This window comes from Wyeomyia smithii, chromosome 1 (assembly GCF_029784165.1).
Source record: "Wyeomyia smithii strain HCP4-BCI-WySm-NY-G18 chromosome 1, ASM2978416v1, whole genome shotgun sequence".
Lineage (NCBI taxonomy): Eukaryota > Metazoa > Arthropoda > Insecta > Diptera > Culicidae > Wyeomyia > Wyeomyia smithii.
Genome location: NC_073694.1, coordinates 27,813,777 through 27,826,762, shown reverse-complemented (window position 1 = coordinate 27,826,762; position 12,986 = coordinate 27,813,777). Strand labels below are relative to the sequence as shown.

Sequence of the window (12,986 nt, the reverse complement as noted above, 5' to 3'; positions counted from 1 at the left end):
GGTATCCCTGCACAACACAGCTGATTGCTGTAGTAACATCAGTTTACAGGTGAATTTTCTACAAACTTTCCCGTCAACAAAAAATTTCACCTTACCACACTCAGTCTGTCATTTTTAGCAATGGATACACTGTAGAAAATTATCACGATTATTTCAAATGTTTATTGAAAATTTAATGAATTTTATATTGATCTAAAAATGGATGTCTCATGATTTGTTACTACTGATTTGACAGAACAGGTTTCGAACAAAAATAGAAAATGATTGGAATTTGTTCAATAGCAATTTTACAAACAGAAGGGCTAAAAATCAAAGGTGAGCGAAGGTATGAAACTGTGATATTGAGATTGAATGGGTATATCACAACGCCATGCTGGATTGTGGGTTCGAGTTACACCGCCTGCTTTGAAAAAATTAAAATGTAGTCGTAAAGCAAAAGAAATATAAACTGTTCCGTTACCGCCGTTTATTTGGTTAACTATCGAGTGTTACTTAGTGTTACGCTAATTGATCCTTGCTTTTAGAAGACCATATACCGTAACTGCATATTTTACATTTGGCTATTTTAATATTGTTATGAGGGCTTTGTGTTGCAAGGTGAATGGTTTCCTGAGGACTCAACTGCTCTGCAACTGCAAAACGTTTGGCGGCTTTCGTTACGATTGCTGACCATTGTGTGCTTCTCTGTGTTTGTAGAGACGTACTTTTGACTTGTACTGCTTGTCGCAAATGTCGCATTTGTACTTAGGCTCATCGCTGTGAGTGTTCAAATGTGTTACGAGCCGGTAGTGATGTACGAAACCTTTCCCACAAACGGAACACTTGTGCAGCTCATCCTCATGGGTTGTGTGATACTTTTTATGATTATTCAGATAAGTTGCTGTTTTGAAATCCTTGTCGCAAATGTCGCACTTGTACTTACGTTCATCGCTGTGAGTGTTCAAATGTTTAACGAGCCTGTAGCGATGTATGAAACTTTTCCCGCAAACGGAACACATGTGCAGCTCATCCTCTTTAGTTGTGTGATACTTTTTATGATTTTTCAGATGAGTTACTGTTTTGAATCCCTTGCCGCAGATGTCGCATGTGCACTGTCGCTCGTCAGTGTGAGTGTACATATGTCTCAAGAGCTGAGAACGATAAACGAAAATTTTCTCACAAATGTTGCACCTGTGCGATGAATCCTCACCAAGTGTGAGATGCTTCATCTTCATGTGGTAAGCTAGCTTAGTTGCTGATTGGCACTCCTTGTTGCAGATGTCACATATGTATCGTTTACCGTTATGAACTTCTATGTGCGCGTAGAGAGATCTTTTTGACTTATGTTGCTTGCCGCACAAGTCGCACTTGTACTTACGCTCTTCACTGTGAGTGTTCAAATGTTTTAGGAGTCGGTTGCGAAACATGAAACCTTTCCCGCAAACAGAACACTTGTGCAAGTCATCCTCATGGAATGTGTGATACTTTTTATGGACTTTCAAATGAGTTACTGATTTGAAATCCTTGCCGCAGATGTCGCACCTGATTCGTCGCTCTTCAGTGTGAATGTACATATGTTTCAAGAGGACAGAACGATAAATGAAAGTTTTGTCACAAATGCCGCATCTGTTCAGTGAATCTTTACCAAGTGTGTGACTTTTTTTGTGATTGTCTAGATTAGTTGCTGATTTGCACTCCTTTCCGCAGATGGCACATATGTATCGTTTACCTCTATGAGCTTCCATATGCGCATAGAGAGCTCTTTTTGACTTGAGTTGCTTGCCGCAGATGTCGCACTTGTGTCGTAGCTCATCGCTGTGAGTGTCCAAATGCCGTACTAGTGCTGAGCGATATACGTATCTTCTCCCGCAAAAGTCACATCTGTGCAGTTCTTCCTCACCGGCTGTGTGATACTTCTTGTGCTCATTGAGCGTATGTGCGTATTTGTACACCTTGCCGCAGATGTCGCATTTATACCGTCGTTCGTCGCCGTGACGGACCAAATGTTTCACAAGTATGTGGTGAAACACGAAACCTTTTCCGCAAATTTTGCATCTGTGCAGTTCATCCTCATGGGCTGTGTGATACTTCTTGTGCTGATTCAAATGGCTTGCTGATTTATAACTTTTTCCGCAGATATCGCATTTGTGCTGACGCTCCCCAGTGTGAATTTCCGTATGTCTCAAGAGGGTAGAGCGATAAATGAATCTTTTCCCACAAAAGTCGCATCTGTAAAGTTTATCCTCACCGGATGTGTGATTCTTCATGTGCTCCTTAAGAATACCCCTTGATTTGTATCCTTCGCCGCAGATGTCGCATCGGTACAGTCGCTCGTCATCGTGGAGGCGCGTGTGTCTTGCAAGGGAAGATTTGAACTTGAACACTTTCCCGCAAATGAGGCACTTATAGGAACGATCCGTGATGTGTAGCCTTGTTTGTATTTTCAGGAGATAAAAAAAAACGAAGATTAATATTAACTTTACTAATTTGTGTAAAAAAGAAGAAGAAAATGAGCGGAAGTGCAAAAGATTCAGATTCAATAATTACCTTACCCTTTATCGGTTAGTGGCAAATATATAACAGCGGACTTAGACAGGAACCTAGAGGAAAATAAATACTTTTCAGACAGATGGGTAAGGAAAGAAAAAAAGGTTTGTCAATAGAGAAGACCTTTTTTGATGCAGTTCCCCGGAAAGAATTTCTATTGAAATTGAACCAAATGCGCTAATCACATCCATGAAAAGTGACATCGTTTGTTGTTTGCAGCCAAAGGTGGCTAGCAGTTCTAAGCAATCGTTAGGACCTTTATCTCAACGGGATCCGAATCAAAATTAAGATTGTGGGGCAAAAATTAAGATGAGTTCAGCCATTTTGGCAGGGTTTTCTCAAAATATACAAATTGTTTTATGTCAGATCATGACTGTTACTTTGTTAGTGCCTAGTCAGCTGTATGTATTTGAAAATTGGTAATTTCATGAGAAAAGGTCAGTGAAAGATAGTGTATGGAGACATGTTGACATGATACTAGCTTTGTTCCAGTGCCGACTGGTTGCTCTTGTTTATGGTTGCTTGTGGATTGTCTTTGATGATGATGGCACTGCATTGAATTCGTGTATTGTTAGCAAAAAATCAAATTTTGATTGACATAGTATCACAACAAACTTCAAATGTATCGTCAAATAAAACCCTAGGTTTAAAACGAGAAACGTCAAGTTTGCCGAATGAAGCAAAATATCGCCTCAAAAAAATTTAAAAGTTACCTTGAGCTAGGAGCGGCATTTTGAACATCCACTGCTGCAGACGTTTCCATTTTACCGGTTTTATCGATGGCAGGGTCAGGTTTCACTACATTCAGCTCATCTAGCGGAGTCAGTGCCTCACTGAGAGAGCATTCTTCATTCTTGGTTATTGGGAGATCAGATTCCATAACATCTGAAACAGTATCTAATGTTGTCGTAATTTCTTCCACCTTTATCGTCCCGGATTCGCATCTGAGCGATGAATCCTCACCAAGTGTGTGATGCTGCATCTTCATGTGGTAAGCTAGCTTAGTTGCTGATTGGCACTCCTTGCCGCAGATGGCACATATGTATCGTTTACCTTTATGAACTTCCATGTGCGTATAGAGGGCTCTTCTTGACTTATGTCGCTTGCCACAGATGTCGCACTTGTGTCGTAGCTCATCGCTATGAGTGTCTAAATGTCGTACCAGTGCTGAGCGATATACGTAACTTCTCTCGCAAAAGTCGCATTTGTGCAGTTCATCCTCACCGGCTGTGTGATACTTCTTGTGCTCACTAAGCGTAGTTGCGTATTTGTATTCCTTGCCGCAGATGTCGCATTTATACCGTCGTTCGTTGCTGTGACAGACCAAATGATTCACAAGTACGTGGTGAAACACGAAGCCTTTTCCGCAAATTTCGCATCTGTGCAGTTCATCCTCATGGGTTGTGTGATACTTCTTATGCTGATTCAAATGAGCTGCTGATTTGTAACTTTTTCCACAGATATCGCATTTGTGCGGTCGCTTCCCGCTGTGAATTTCCGTATGTCTCAAGAGGGCAGAACGATAAATGAATCTTTTTCCACAAATTTCGCATCTGTACGGTTTATCCTCACCGGATGTGTGATTCTTCGTGTGCTCCTTAAGAATACCCCTTGATTTGTATCCTTCGCCACAGATTTCGCATCGGTATAGTCGCTCGTCATCGTGGAGGCGCGTATGTCTTGCAAAGGAATTTTTGAACCTGAACACTCTCCCGCAAATGAGGCACTTATAGGAACGATCCGTGCTGTGTTGCCTTGTTTGTATTTAAAAAGATAAAAAAAGGAAACGAAGATTAATATTAACTTTACTAATCTATGTAATGAGAAGTGACATCGTTTGTTGTTTGCAGCCGAAGGTGGCCAGCAGTTCTAAGCAATCGTTAGGACCTTTATCTCAACGGAATCCGGATCAAAATAAAGATTGTTGGGTCAATGAGTTCAGCCATTCGGCAGGGTTATTCCAAAACTGTACAAATTGTTTTACTTGTTAGTGCCTAGTCAGCAGCTGTATGTTTTTGAAAATTGGTAATTTCATAAGAAAAAATCAGTGAAAGATTGTGTATGGAGAAATGTTGACATGCTACTAGCTTTCTTCCTAGAAAGAAGCAGAAACAGACGCTTACAGACACTCCAAGAGGAACCCCTCCTAAGCAAAACAACGCAAAATCGTCACCTCCAGGATTCAAACTTAATGCCGAGGCTAACAATTTCGATAAAGAGTTTCCCAAATTACCAGGAAAACAATCTGCTTCCGCCAAAACACAGTCATCGGAATCTGAAATACCGACCACTGATGGACGTATCTCATTCAAAATGATCGTTGAATGGATATTTACCACTTTTGGTCTATCTGATTCCCTCAAGAGTATAATTTCGGCTTGGCTTCCAACAATTTGCATGTTGGGTAAGCAACTAAGCACCAAATGGCCCCTCCTCGCGTTCGTATCCCTCGATGTCTAATTCAGACAGCCGAAGTGACGAATCGACAACAAGGATCATACAATGGAACTGTAGAAGCTTGATCCCCAAATTAGATAAATTTAAACTCCTGCTTCACGATAGCAAATGCGATATTTTCGCGCTATCTGAAACATGGTTGTCAACTGACACGACACTAGCCGTTCAAGACTTCAATATAATCCGTTTAGACCGAGGAAACTCTTATGGCGGAGTGCTCCTTGGTATCAAAAAATGCTACCCATTCTTCCGTATTCCTCTCCCAGCAATTGATGCAATAGAAATTGTTGCTTGCCATATAACAACTGCTGGGGAGGGCCTCACTGTCGCATCAGTCTACATTCCGCCTAGAGCGGTTATTAACCGGTTGCAGCTGTCACAAATAACGGAACTGCTTCCGACTCCACGCCTCATCCTGGGAGATTTCAATTCTCACGGTACGGCGTGGGGCGCATCTAGGGATGATAGCCGCGCTGTTCATATTGAAAGCTTTCTCGATGACTTCGATATGACCTTATTGAACATACCTGGGTTAGCTACGAGAATTGCAAGGCCTCCAATACGAGAGAGCACATTAGACTTGTCGATGTGTTCTTCCTCAATGGCTTTGGACTGCAAATGGGAGATTATTCAAGATCCCCACGGCAGCGACCATTTGCCAATCAGTATTTCGATTATGAGCAGGCTCCATTCTGCTACCACAGTCGAAGTAGAGTATGATCTTACCCGGAATATTGATTGGGAAAAATTCTCGTACACAATATCCCAGGGTCTCGAAACAACGGATGAGCTTTCTCCATCCGACGAATACAACTTCCTTGCAACATTAGTGCTAGGTAGCGCGTTGCAATCTCAGAAGAGGCCTGCCCCTGAGAACAAATTGAAAATTCGTCCCAACAAGCAATGGTGGGACAAAGAATGCACCGAGATGAAAAAAGCTCTAAAAGCATCATACATAGCATTCAGGGATGGTGGTTCAATTGAGCTTTATGATCAGTTTAGGGAGCTGGAAATAAAACAGTCTAAGCTGCACAAACTGAAAAAAAGATCATACTGGCAAAGTTTCATAAGCACGTTACCCAGAGATGCTTCTATGAGCTATCTCTGGATACGGCTCGAAAAATGCGCAATAGGTCCGACAGTAATGAGGCAAAGGAATACTCTGAACGTTGGATCTATGATTTCGCAAAAAAGGTATGCCCAGACGCTGTCCCATCACAGCAAAAATTCAGCGATACAACGGCTTTTGAAGAACCAGAATTTACCATGTTGGAGTTTTCAATTGCCCTCGCGTCTTGCAAGAACAAGGCTCCAGGATCGGACAGGATCAAATTTAATTTGATGAAAAACCTGCCGGACTCGGCCAAGATACGATTTCTTAAACTGTTTAATAAGCTTATCAGGAACAATATGATCCCGAAAGCTTGGAGACAGGTTAAGATTATCGCAATCAAAAAGCCAGATAAACCTGTCGCAGATCACCGCTCGTATAGGCCGATTGCGATGCTCTCATGCATACGCAAATTGCTCGAAAAAATTATCCTTCGTAGACTTGACAACTGGGCAGAGTCAACTAACCAACTATCAGAGACCCAGTTCGGCTTTCGTAGGGGCAAGGGCCCTAACGATTGCCTGGCATTGCTACCCACAGAAGCGAAAATGGCTCTTGGTAGCAAACAACAAATGACCTCGGTTTTCCTGGATATCACAGGCGCATTTGATTCAGTTTCAATCGAAATTCTCTCCGAGAAACTGCATCAAAGAGGATTCTCCCCTATATTGACAAATTTTTTGATCAACCTGCTGTCTGAAAAGCATTTACTTTTCAACCACGGTTCTTCAACAATAACACGAACAAGCTACATGGGTCTCCCCCAAGGCTCTTGTCTGAGTCCGCTGTTGTACAACTTCTACATCAGTGACATCGACACATGCTTGACGGACGGCTGCACGATGCGCCAGTTAGCTGACGACTGTGTAGTTTCAGTCACGGCGTCTCTAGCCGCAGACATGAAGAACAGCCTGCAAAACACGCTCGACAATCTGACCGTTTGGGCCAGTTGTCTTGGAATCGAGTTCTCGCTTGAAAAAACGGAAATCGTAGTCTTTTCAAAAAAGCGACCACCACCTCGTTTTGAGCTAGTTCTGTCCGAAAGACCCATCACTCAGTCACCTAGCTTCAAATATCTCGGAGTATGGTATGACTCTAAGTGCACATGGGAAAAACATGTCAATTACCTGAAGCAAAGATGCCAACCAAGGAACAATTTCCTTCGAATGGTAACAGGAACATCATGGGGAGCCCATCCAGAGGATTTGATACGACTCTCTCAAACCACGATTCTGCCCGTAATAGAATACGGCAGCATATGCTTCAGAGGTGTCGCAGCTTCACACATGCTGAAACTCGAGAGGATACAATACCGTTGTTTGCGTTTCGCTCTAGGCTGCATGCAGTCGACACATACCATGTCCCTAGAGGTCATAGCTGGAATACTACCACTCAAAGAGACGCTGTTTGAGTTGGCTTTTCGTTTCCTCATTAGATCGGAAATAGCAAATCCAATGCTTATTGCGAACTATGAGAAATGTTCGGAAGTTGTTCAGAAACCCTGTATGTCAGTATACCAGCCCAGCGGTTCATGTCCATGGAGATAAACCCTTCGGTTGTTGCTCCATCCCGTGAGATTTTAACATCGCTCAACAATTCTTCTGTTGTATTTGATTTGACGATGAAACAAGAAATCCATGGAATTCCCGATCACCTCAAACCAACAGTTGTGCCATCAATATTTTCGGCAAAATTTGGCCACCTCCCAAAACAGAATTCCTTTTTCACGGACGGATCTGTGATGGATGGACAATCCGGATATGGCGTTTTCAACACAGATCATCGCATATCTCGCAAACTGGCACAGCCCTGCTCCATATACGTAGCTGAATTAGCTGCCATACACAATTCGCTGCGAATTATCGAGCTCAAGACACCAGACAATTACTTCATCTTCTCGGACAGCCTCAGTTCTATCGAAGCTCTCCGATCGATTAAACCGGTCAAGCACCCGTCCTATTTCCTTCCGGAAATTAGACGGATATTAGAAGTGCTGGTTGATCGGTCTTTCATTATCTGCTTTGTGTGGGTCCCCTCTCATTGCTCAATCCCAGGCAATGAAGAAGCTGATTTATTAGCAAAAAGGGGTGCCATAGAAGGAGATATATTTGATAGACCGATCACCTATACCAAGTATTTTCATCTGCCCCGACAACTGGCTCTGGAAAACTGGCAGGAAAAGTGGAATAAAGACGACCTTGGGCGATAGATGCACTCGCCCAAAGTGTCTACAAAAGCTTGGTTCAAAGGGTTAGATTTAACTCGTGATTTCATTTGAGTTATTTCGCGCCTAATGTCCAATCACTATGTTGCAAACGCACACCTCTATCGAATAAACTTAGTCGATAGTAATCTGTGCGAATGTGGAGGGTACGAAGATATTGACCACATAGTCTTCGTATGCCCTAAGTACCACAGAGCAAGGGCCAAGCTTATAGATTCTCTCCGGAAACAGAAAGTGACGTTTACAATGCAAGTACGGGATGTGCTTGCTAGCCGCAACCCCGCGCTTGTAATACCCATTTACGACTTTTTAAGAGATATCAAGTATCGAATTTGATTATCTCTATGCTTTCTCTCCTAATTTCTCCCAACACAACAATCTCAAAAAGTTTCACACTAATTCTGTTTCTTTTTCTTCTTTCTTTCGTTCATCTTTTTTATAGAAACATGAATCATCGCTTCTTTTTGAGAGACATGATCCACCGAACTTAGATATAAGTTTTGATTTGCTGCCCTAAGTACCACAGAGCAAGGACCAAGCTTATTGATTCTCTCCAAAAACAGAAAGTGACATTTACAATGCAAGTACGGGATGCACTTGCTAGCCGCAACCCAGCACTTGTAATACCTATTTATGACTTTTTAAGAGATATCAAGTATCGAATTTGATTATCTCCTTGCTTCTTTTTTTTTTCTTATTTTTCCAACACAACCTCCATCAAAAAGTTTCACACTAATTCTGTTCCTTTTTTTTCTTTTATTGATCATTTTAGAGACACATGAATCATCGCTTCTTTCTGAGAGACATGATCCACCAAACATAGATATAAGTTTTGATTTCTAAAGATATAAGGAACCATCACACCTTAACGAATAGTATTAAGAATTGATATTTACTCATACAGAGAAGAACTTCATTTATTATTGTTACTGTTAGCCGTAGGTTTAAATGATATGTATTTTTAAATTGTATTTATAAAAGAGAAAAGATGAGAGGGTTTTTATGCCTGTTTGAGGAGGAGCAGTCGGGATACAGGCTCTACTCAAGCTGGCTTTTCCCTACTCCAAAAGATATTCGGCCCCGTTATGCTTTGCGGTTGGGCCCAAATAAATATTAGAGTTTAAAAAAAAAAAAAAAGTTTTGATTTCAAAGAAATAAGGAACCATCACCCTCAACGAATAGTAGTAAGGATTAGTATTTAGTTATAAAGAGAAAAACTTTGATGTTAATGTTAGTCGTAGGCTTAAATGACATGTATTTTTAAATTGTATTTTTGAAAGAGAAAAGATGAGAGGGTTTTTATGCCTGTTTGAGGAGGAGCAGTCGGGATACAGGCTCTACTCAAGCTGGCTTTTCCCTACTCCAAAAGATATTCGGCCCCGTTATGCTTCGCGGTTGGGCCTAAATAAATATTAGAGTTAAAAAAAAAAGATACTAGCTTTATTCCAGTGCCGACTAGTCGCTCTTGTTTATGGTTGCTTGTGGATTGTCTTTGATGATGATTGCACTGCATTGAATTCCTGTATTGTCAAATCAAATTTTGATTGACATAGTATCACAACAAACTTCAAAAGTATGTTCAAATGAAACCCTAAGTTCAAAACGCGGAACGTCAAGTGTGCCGAATCAGGCAAAATATCGATTCAAAAAAATTTTAAAAGGTACCTTGAGTTAGGAGCGGCAATTTGACCATCCACTGCTGTAACCGTTTCCGTTTTACCGGTTTTATCGATGGCAGGGTCAGCTTCCACTACATTCAGCCCATCTAGCGGAGCCGATGCCTCACTGAAGGAGCGTTCTTCATGCGTGGTGATTGGGAGATCAGATTCTATGACATCCAAGACAGTATCGAAAGTCGTCGTAATCTCTTCCACCTTTATCGTCCCGGATTCGCATCTGTGCGATGAATCCTCACCAAGTGTGTGACGCTTCATCTTCATGTGGTAAGCTAGCTGAGTTGCTGATTGGTACTTCTTGCCGCAGATGGCACATATGTGTCGTTTACCTTTATGAGTTTCCATGTGCTGAAGGAGAGCTCTTCTTGACTTTTGTCGCTTGCCGCAGATGTCGCACTTGTGTCGTAGCTCATCGCTGTGAGTGTCCAAATGCCGTACTAGTGCTGAGCGATATACGTAACTTCTCCCGCAAAAGTCGCATTTGTGCAGTTCATCCTCACCGGCTGTGTGATACTTCTTGTGCTCATTGAGCGTAGTTGCGAATTTGTATTCCTTGCCGCAGATGTCGCATTTATACCGTCGTTCGTTGCTGTGACAGACCAAATGATTCACAAGTATGTGGTGAAACACGAAACCTTTTCCGCAGATTTCACATCTGTGCAGTTCATTCTCATGGGCTGTGTGAAACTTCTTGTGCTGGTTTAAATGACTTGCTGATTTGTAACTTTTTCCGCAGATATCGCAATTGTGCGGTCGCTCCCCACTGTGAACTTCCGTATGTCTCAGGAGGGTAGAGCGATAAATGAATCTTTTTCCACAAAAGTCGCATTTGTATGGTTTATTCTCACCGGATGTGTGATTCTTCTTGTGTTCATGTAGATTATACATTGATTTGTATCCTTTGCCGCAGATCTCGCATCGGTACAGTCCCTCGTCATCGTGGAGGCGCGTATGTCTTGCAAAGGAATTTTTGAACCTGAACACTCTCCCGCAAATGAGGCACTTATAGGAACGATCCATGCTGTGTTGCCTTGTTTGTATTTCAAGGAGGTAAAAAAGGAAACGAAGATAAATATTAACTTTACTAATCTGTGTAAAATAGAAGAAGACTGAGATTCAATAATCACTTAACCCTTTATCGGTTAGTGGCAACTGTATAACAGCGGACTTAGACAGGAACCTAGAGGAAAATGAGTACTTCTCAGACAGAAGGGTTAAGAGAAAAAATAGGTTTGTCAATAGAGAAGAGAACCTTTTTTGATGTGATTCCTCGGAAAGAATTTCTATTAAAATTGAATCAAATGCGCTTATTACATGCATGAAAAGTGACATCGTTTGTTGTTTGCAGCCGAAGGTGGTTAGCAGTTCTGAGCAATCGTCAGAACCTTTATCTCAACGGGATCCGGATCGAAATTAAGATTGTTGGGTTAATGAGTTCAGCTATAAGGCAGGGTTATTCCAAAACTATACAAATTGTTTTACGTCAGATCATGACTGTTACTTTGTTAGTGCCTAGTCAGCTGTATGTATTTGAAAATTGGTAATTTCATAAGAAAAGATCAGTGAAAGATAGTGTATGGAGAAATGTTGACATGATACTAGCTTTGTTCCAGTGCCGACTAATCACTCTTGTTTATTATTGCTTGTGGATTGTCTTCGATGAGGATGGCACTGCATTGAATTCGTGTATTGTTAATAAAAAAAATCAAATTTTGATTGACATAGTATAACAACAAACTTCAAAACAATGTTCAAATAAAACCCTAGGTTCAAAACGAGGAACGTCAAGTGTGCCGAATGAAGGAAAATATCGACTCAAAAAAGTTTTAAAAATTACCTTGAGCTAGGAGTGGCATTTTGATCATCCACTGCTGCAGCCGTTTCCGTTTTACCGGTTTTATCGATGGCAGGGTCAGCTTCCACTACATTCAGCCCATCTAGCAGAACCGATGCCTCACTGAAGGAGCGTTCTTCATTCGTGGTGATTGGGAGATCAGATTCCATGACATCCGAAACAGTATCTAATGTCGTCGTAGTTTCTTCCACTTTTATCGTCCCGGATTCTTCCTCTATTTTCATTAAAACAGATTTTGCCATTTCCATTGTCACAAAAATACACGAACTGTTAAAATTTCAACCGGAGAGTAATTTTGTTTTCGTTCGAATCGCAGCGTCACTTCATCACTTTCCGTTTACTTCTGTGTGCTCGGCTCGGTTGTCAGTTCCGTTCCAGTCAAATATTATTTTATGGCACAGCTGATTGCTGTCAATGGAGTAGATACAGGTACGGGGAATGATTTGAATCTCATGTTTACAAGGTCTTTAAAAAGTTCGAGTACAGCGGCGCAACTATAGGTATACAAATAAGGTCGTTACAAATTTTATTTTCATTTTGTCACCCCTTCCCCCCCTTCAAAAATCTTGAATATTGGAAGGGGAAGAAAAAAAAGCTCAAACCGTTTTGTTCATTTTATTGGCTTTCCGACAGCATAAATGCTTAATTTAGCAACAAACAAGTCCAGTGACAGCGAGAGTGTCGTCAAAAGGCAAGCGAAATAAATAATAATAATAATAAAGTGTTATTTTTCAACATTTATTTGAGTGCAAGTTACAGACGTCATAAATTGCACACAAAGTTTGATTAAAGATATTTCTTTTTCTTCGTCTCGGTGTTATTTATTTTTTTGCCACCCCCTTTGCTAACTTTGATAACCTTGGACATAAAAAGAATTCGAAATTTGTATCAGCCTAATGTACATTTTCGAATAGTTAAGCTCAAGCTACTCTAAAAGCACTGAAATTCGCTTCCTGGAATCCTGTCCATCAAAATTGGTTTGGAATTGTATTTAACTGCAACAGCAGGCGGCCATAAATAGCAAAGTGAACCTATTCTGGCCTTGTAACGGGCCACTTCTCATGTAAATATTACTTTGAACAGTTAGGTGAATTGCAAGATGATGCCTGTTGCTTCTGTAACCCGGATATCGGAACC

General features: G+C 41.2%; 1 protein-coding gene across 2 annotated transcripts; it reads right to left on the bottom strand.

Moving 5' to 3' along the window:
- Nucleotides 1-449: 449 nt before the first annotated feature.
- LOC129734037 (zinc finger protein 208-like) lies at nt 450-12,375 on the bottom strand. Of its 2 annotated transcripts, XM_055695746.1 has the most exons (5): nt 11,832-12,375; nt 9,984-11,024; nt 3,240-4,280; nt 2,532-2,579; nt 450-2,409 (listed from the first exon to the last, which is right to left on the bottom strand). In XM_055695746.1, exons 1-5 carry the CDS (start codon nt 12,095-12,097, stop codon nt 657-659), a joined length of 4,149 nt encoding a protein of 1,382 aa, XP_055551721.1. In that variant the 5' UTR covers nt 12,098-12,375; the 3' UTR covers nt 450-656. The 2 variants fall into 2 exon arrangements, with proteins under 2 accessions (XP_055551721.1, XP_055551730.1); XM_055695755.1 differs by lacking the exon at nt 2,532-2,579.
- Between the last annotated feature and the right edge of the window lie 611 nt (nt 12,376-12,986).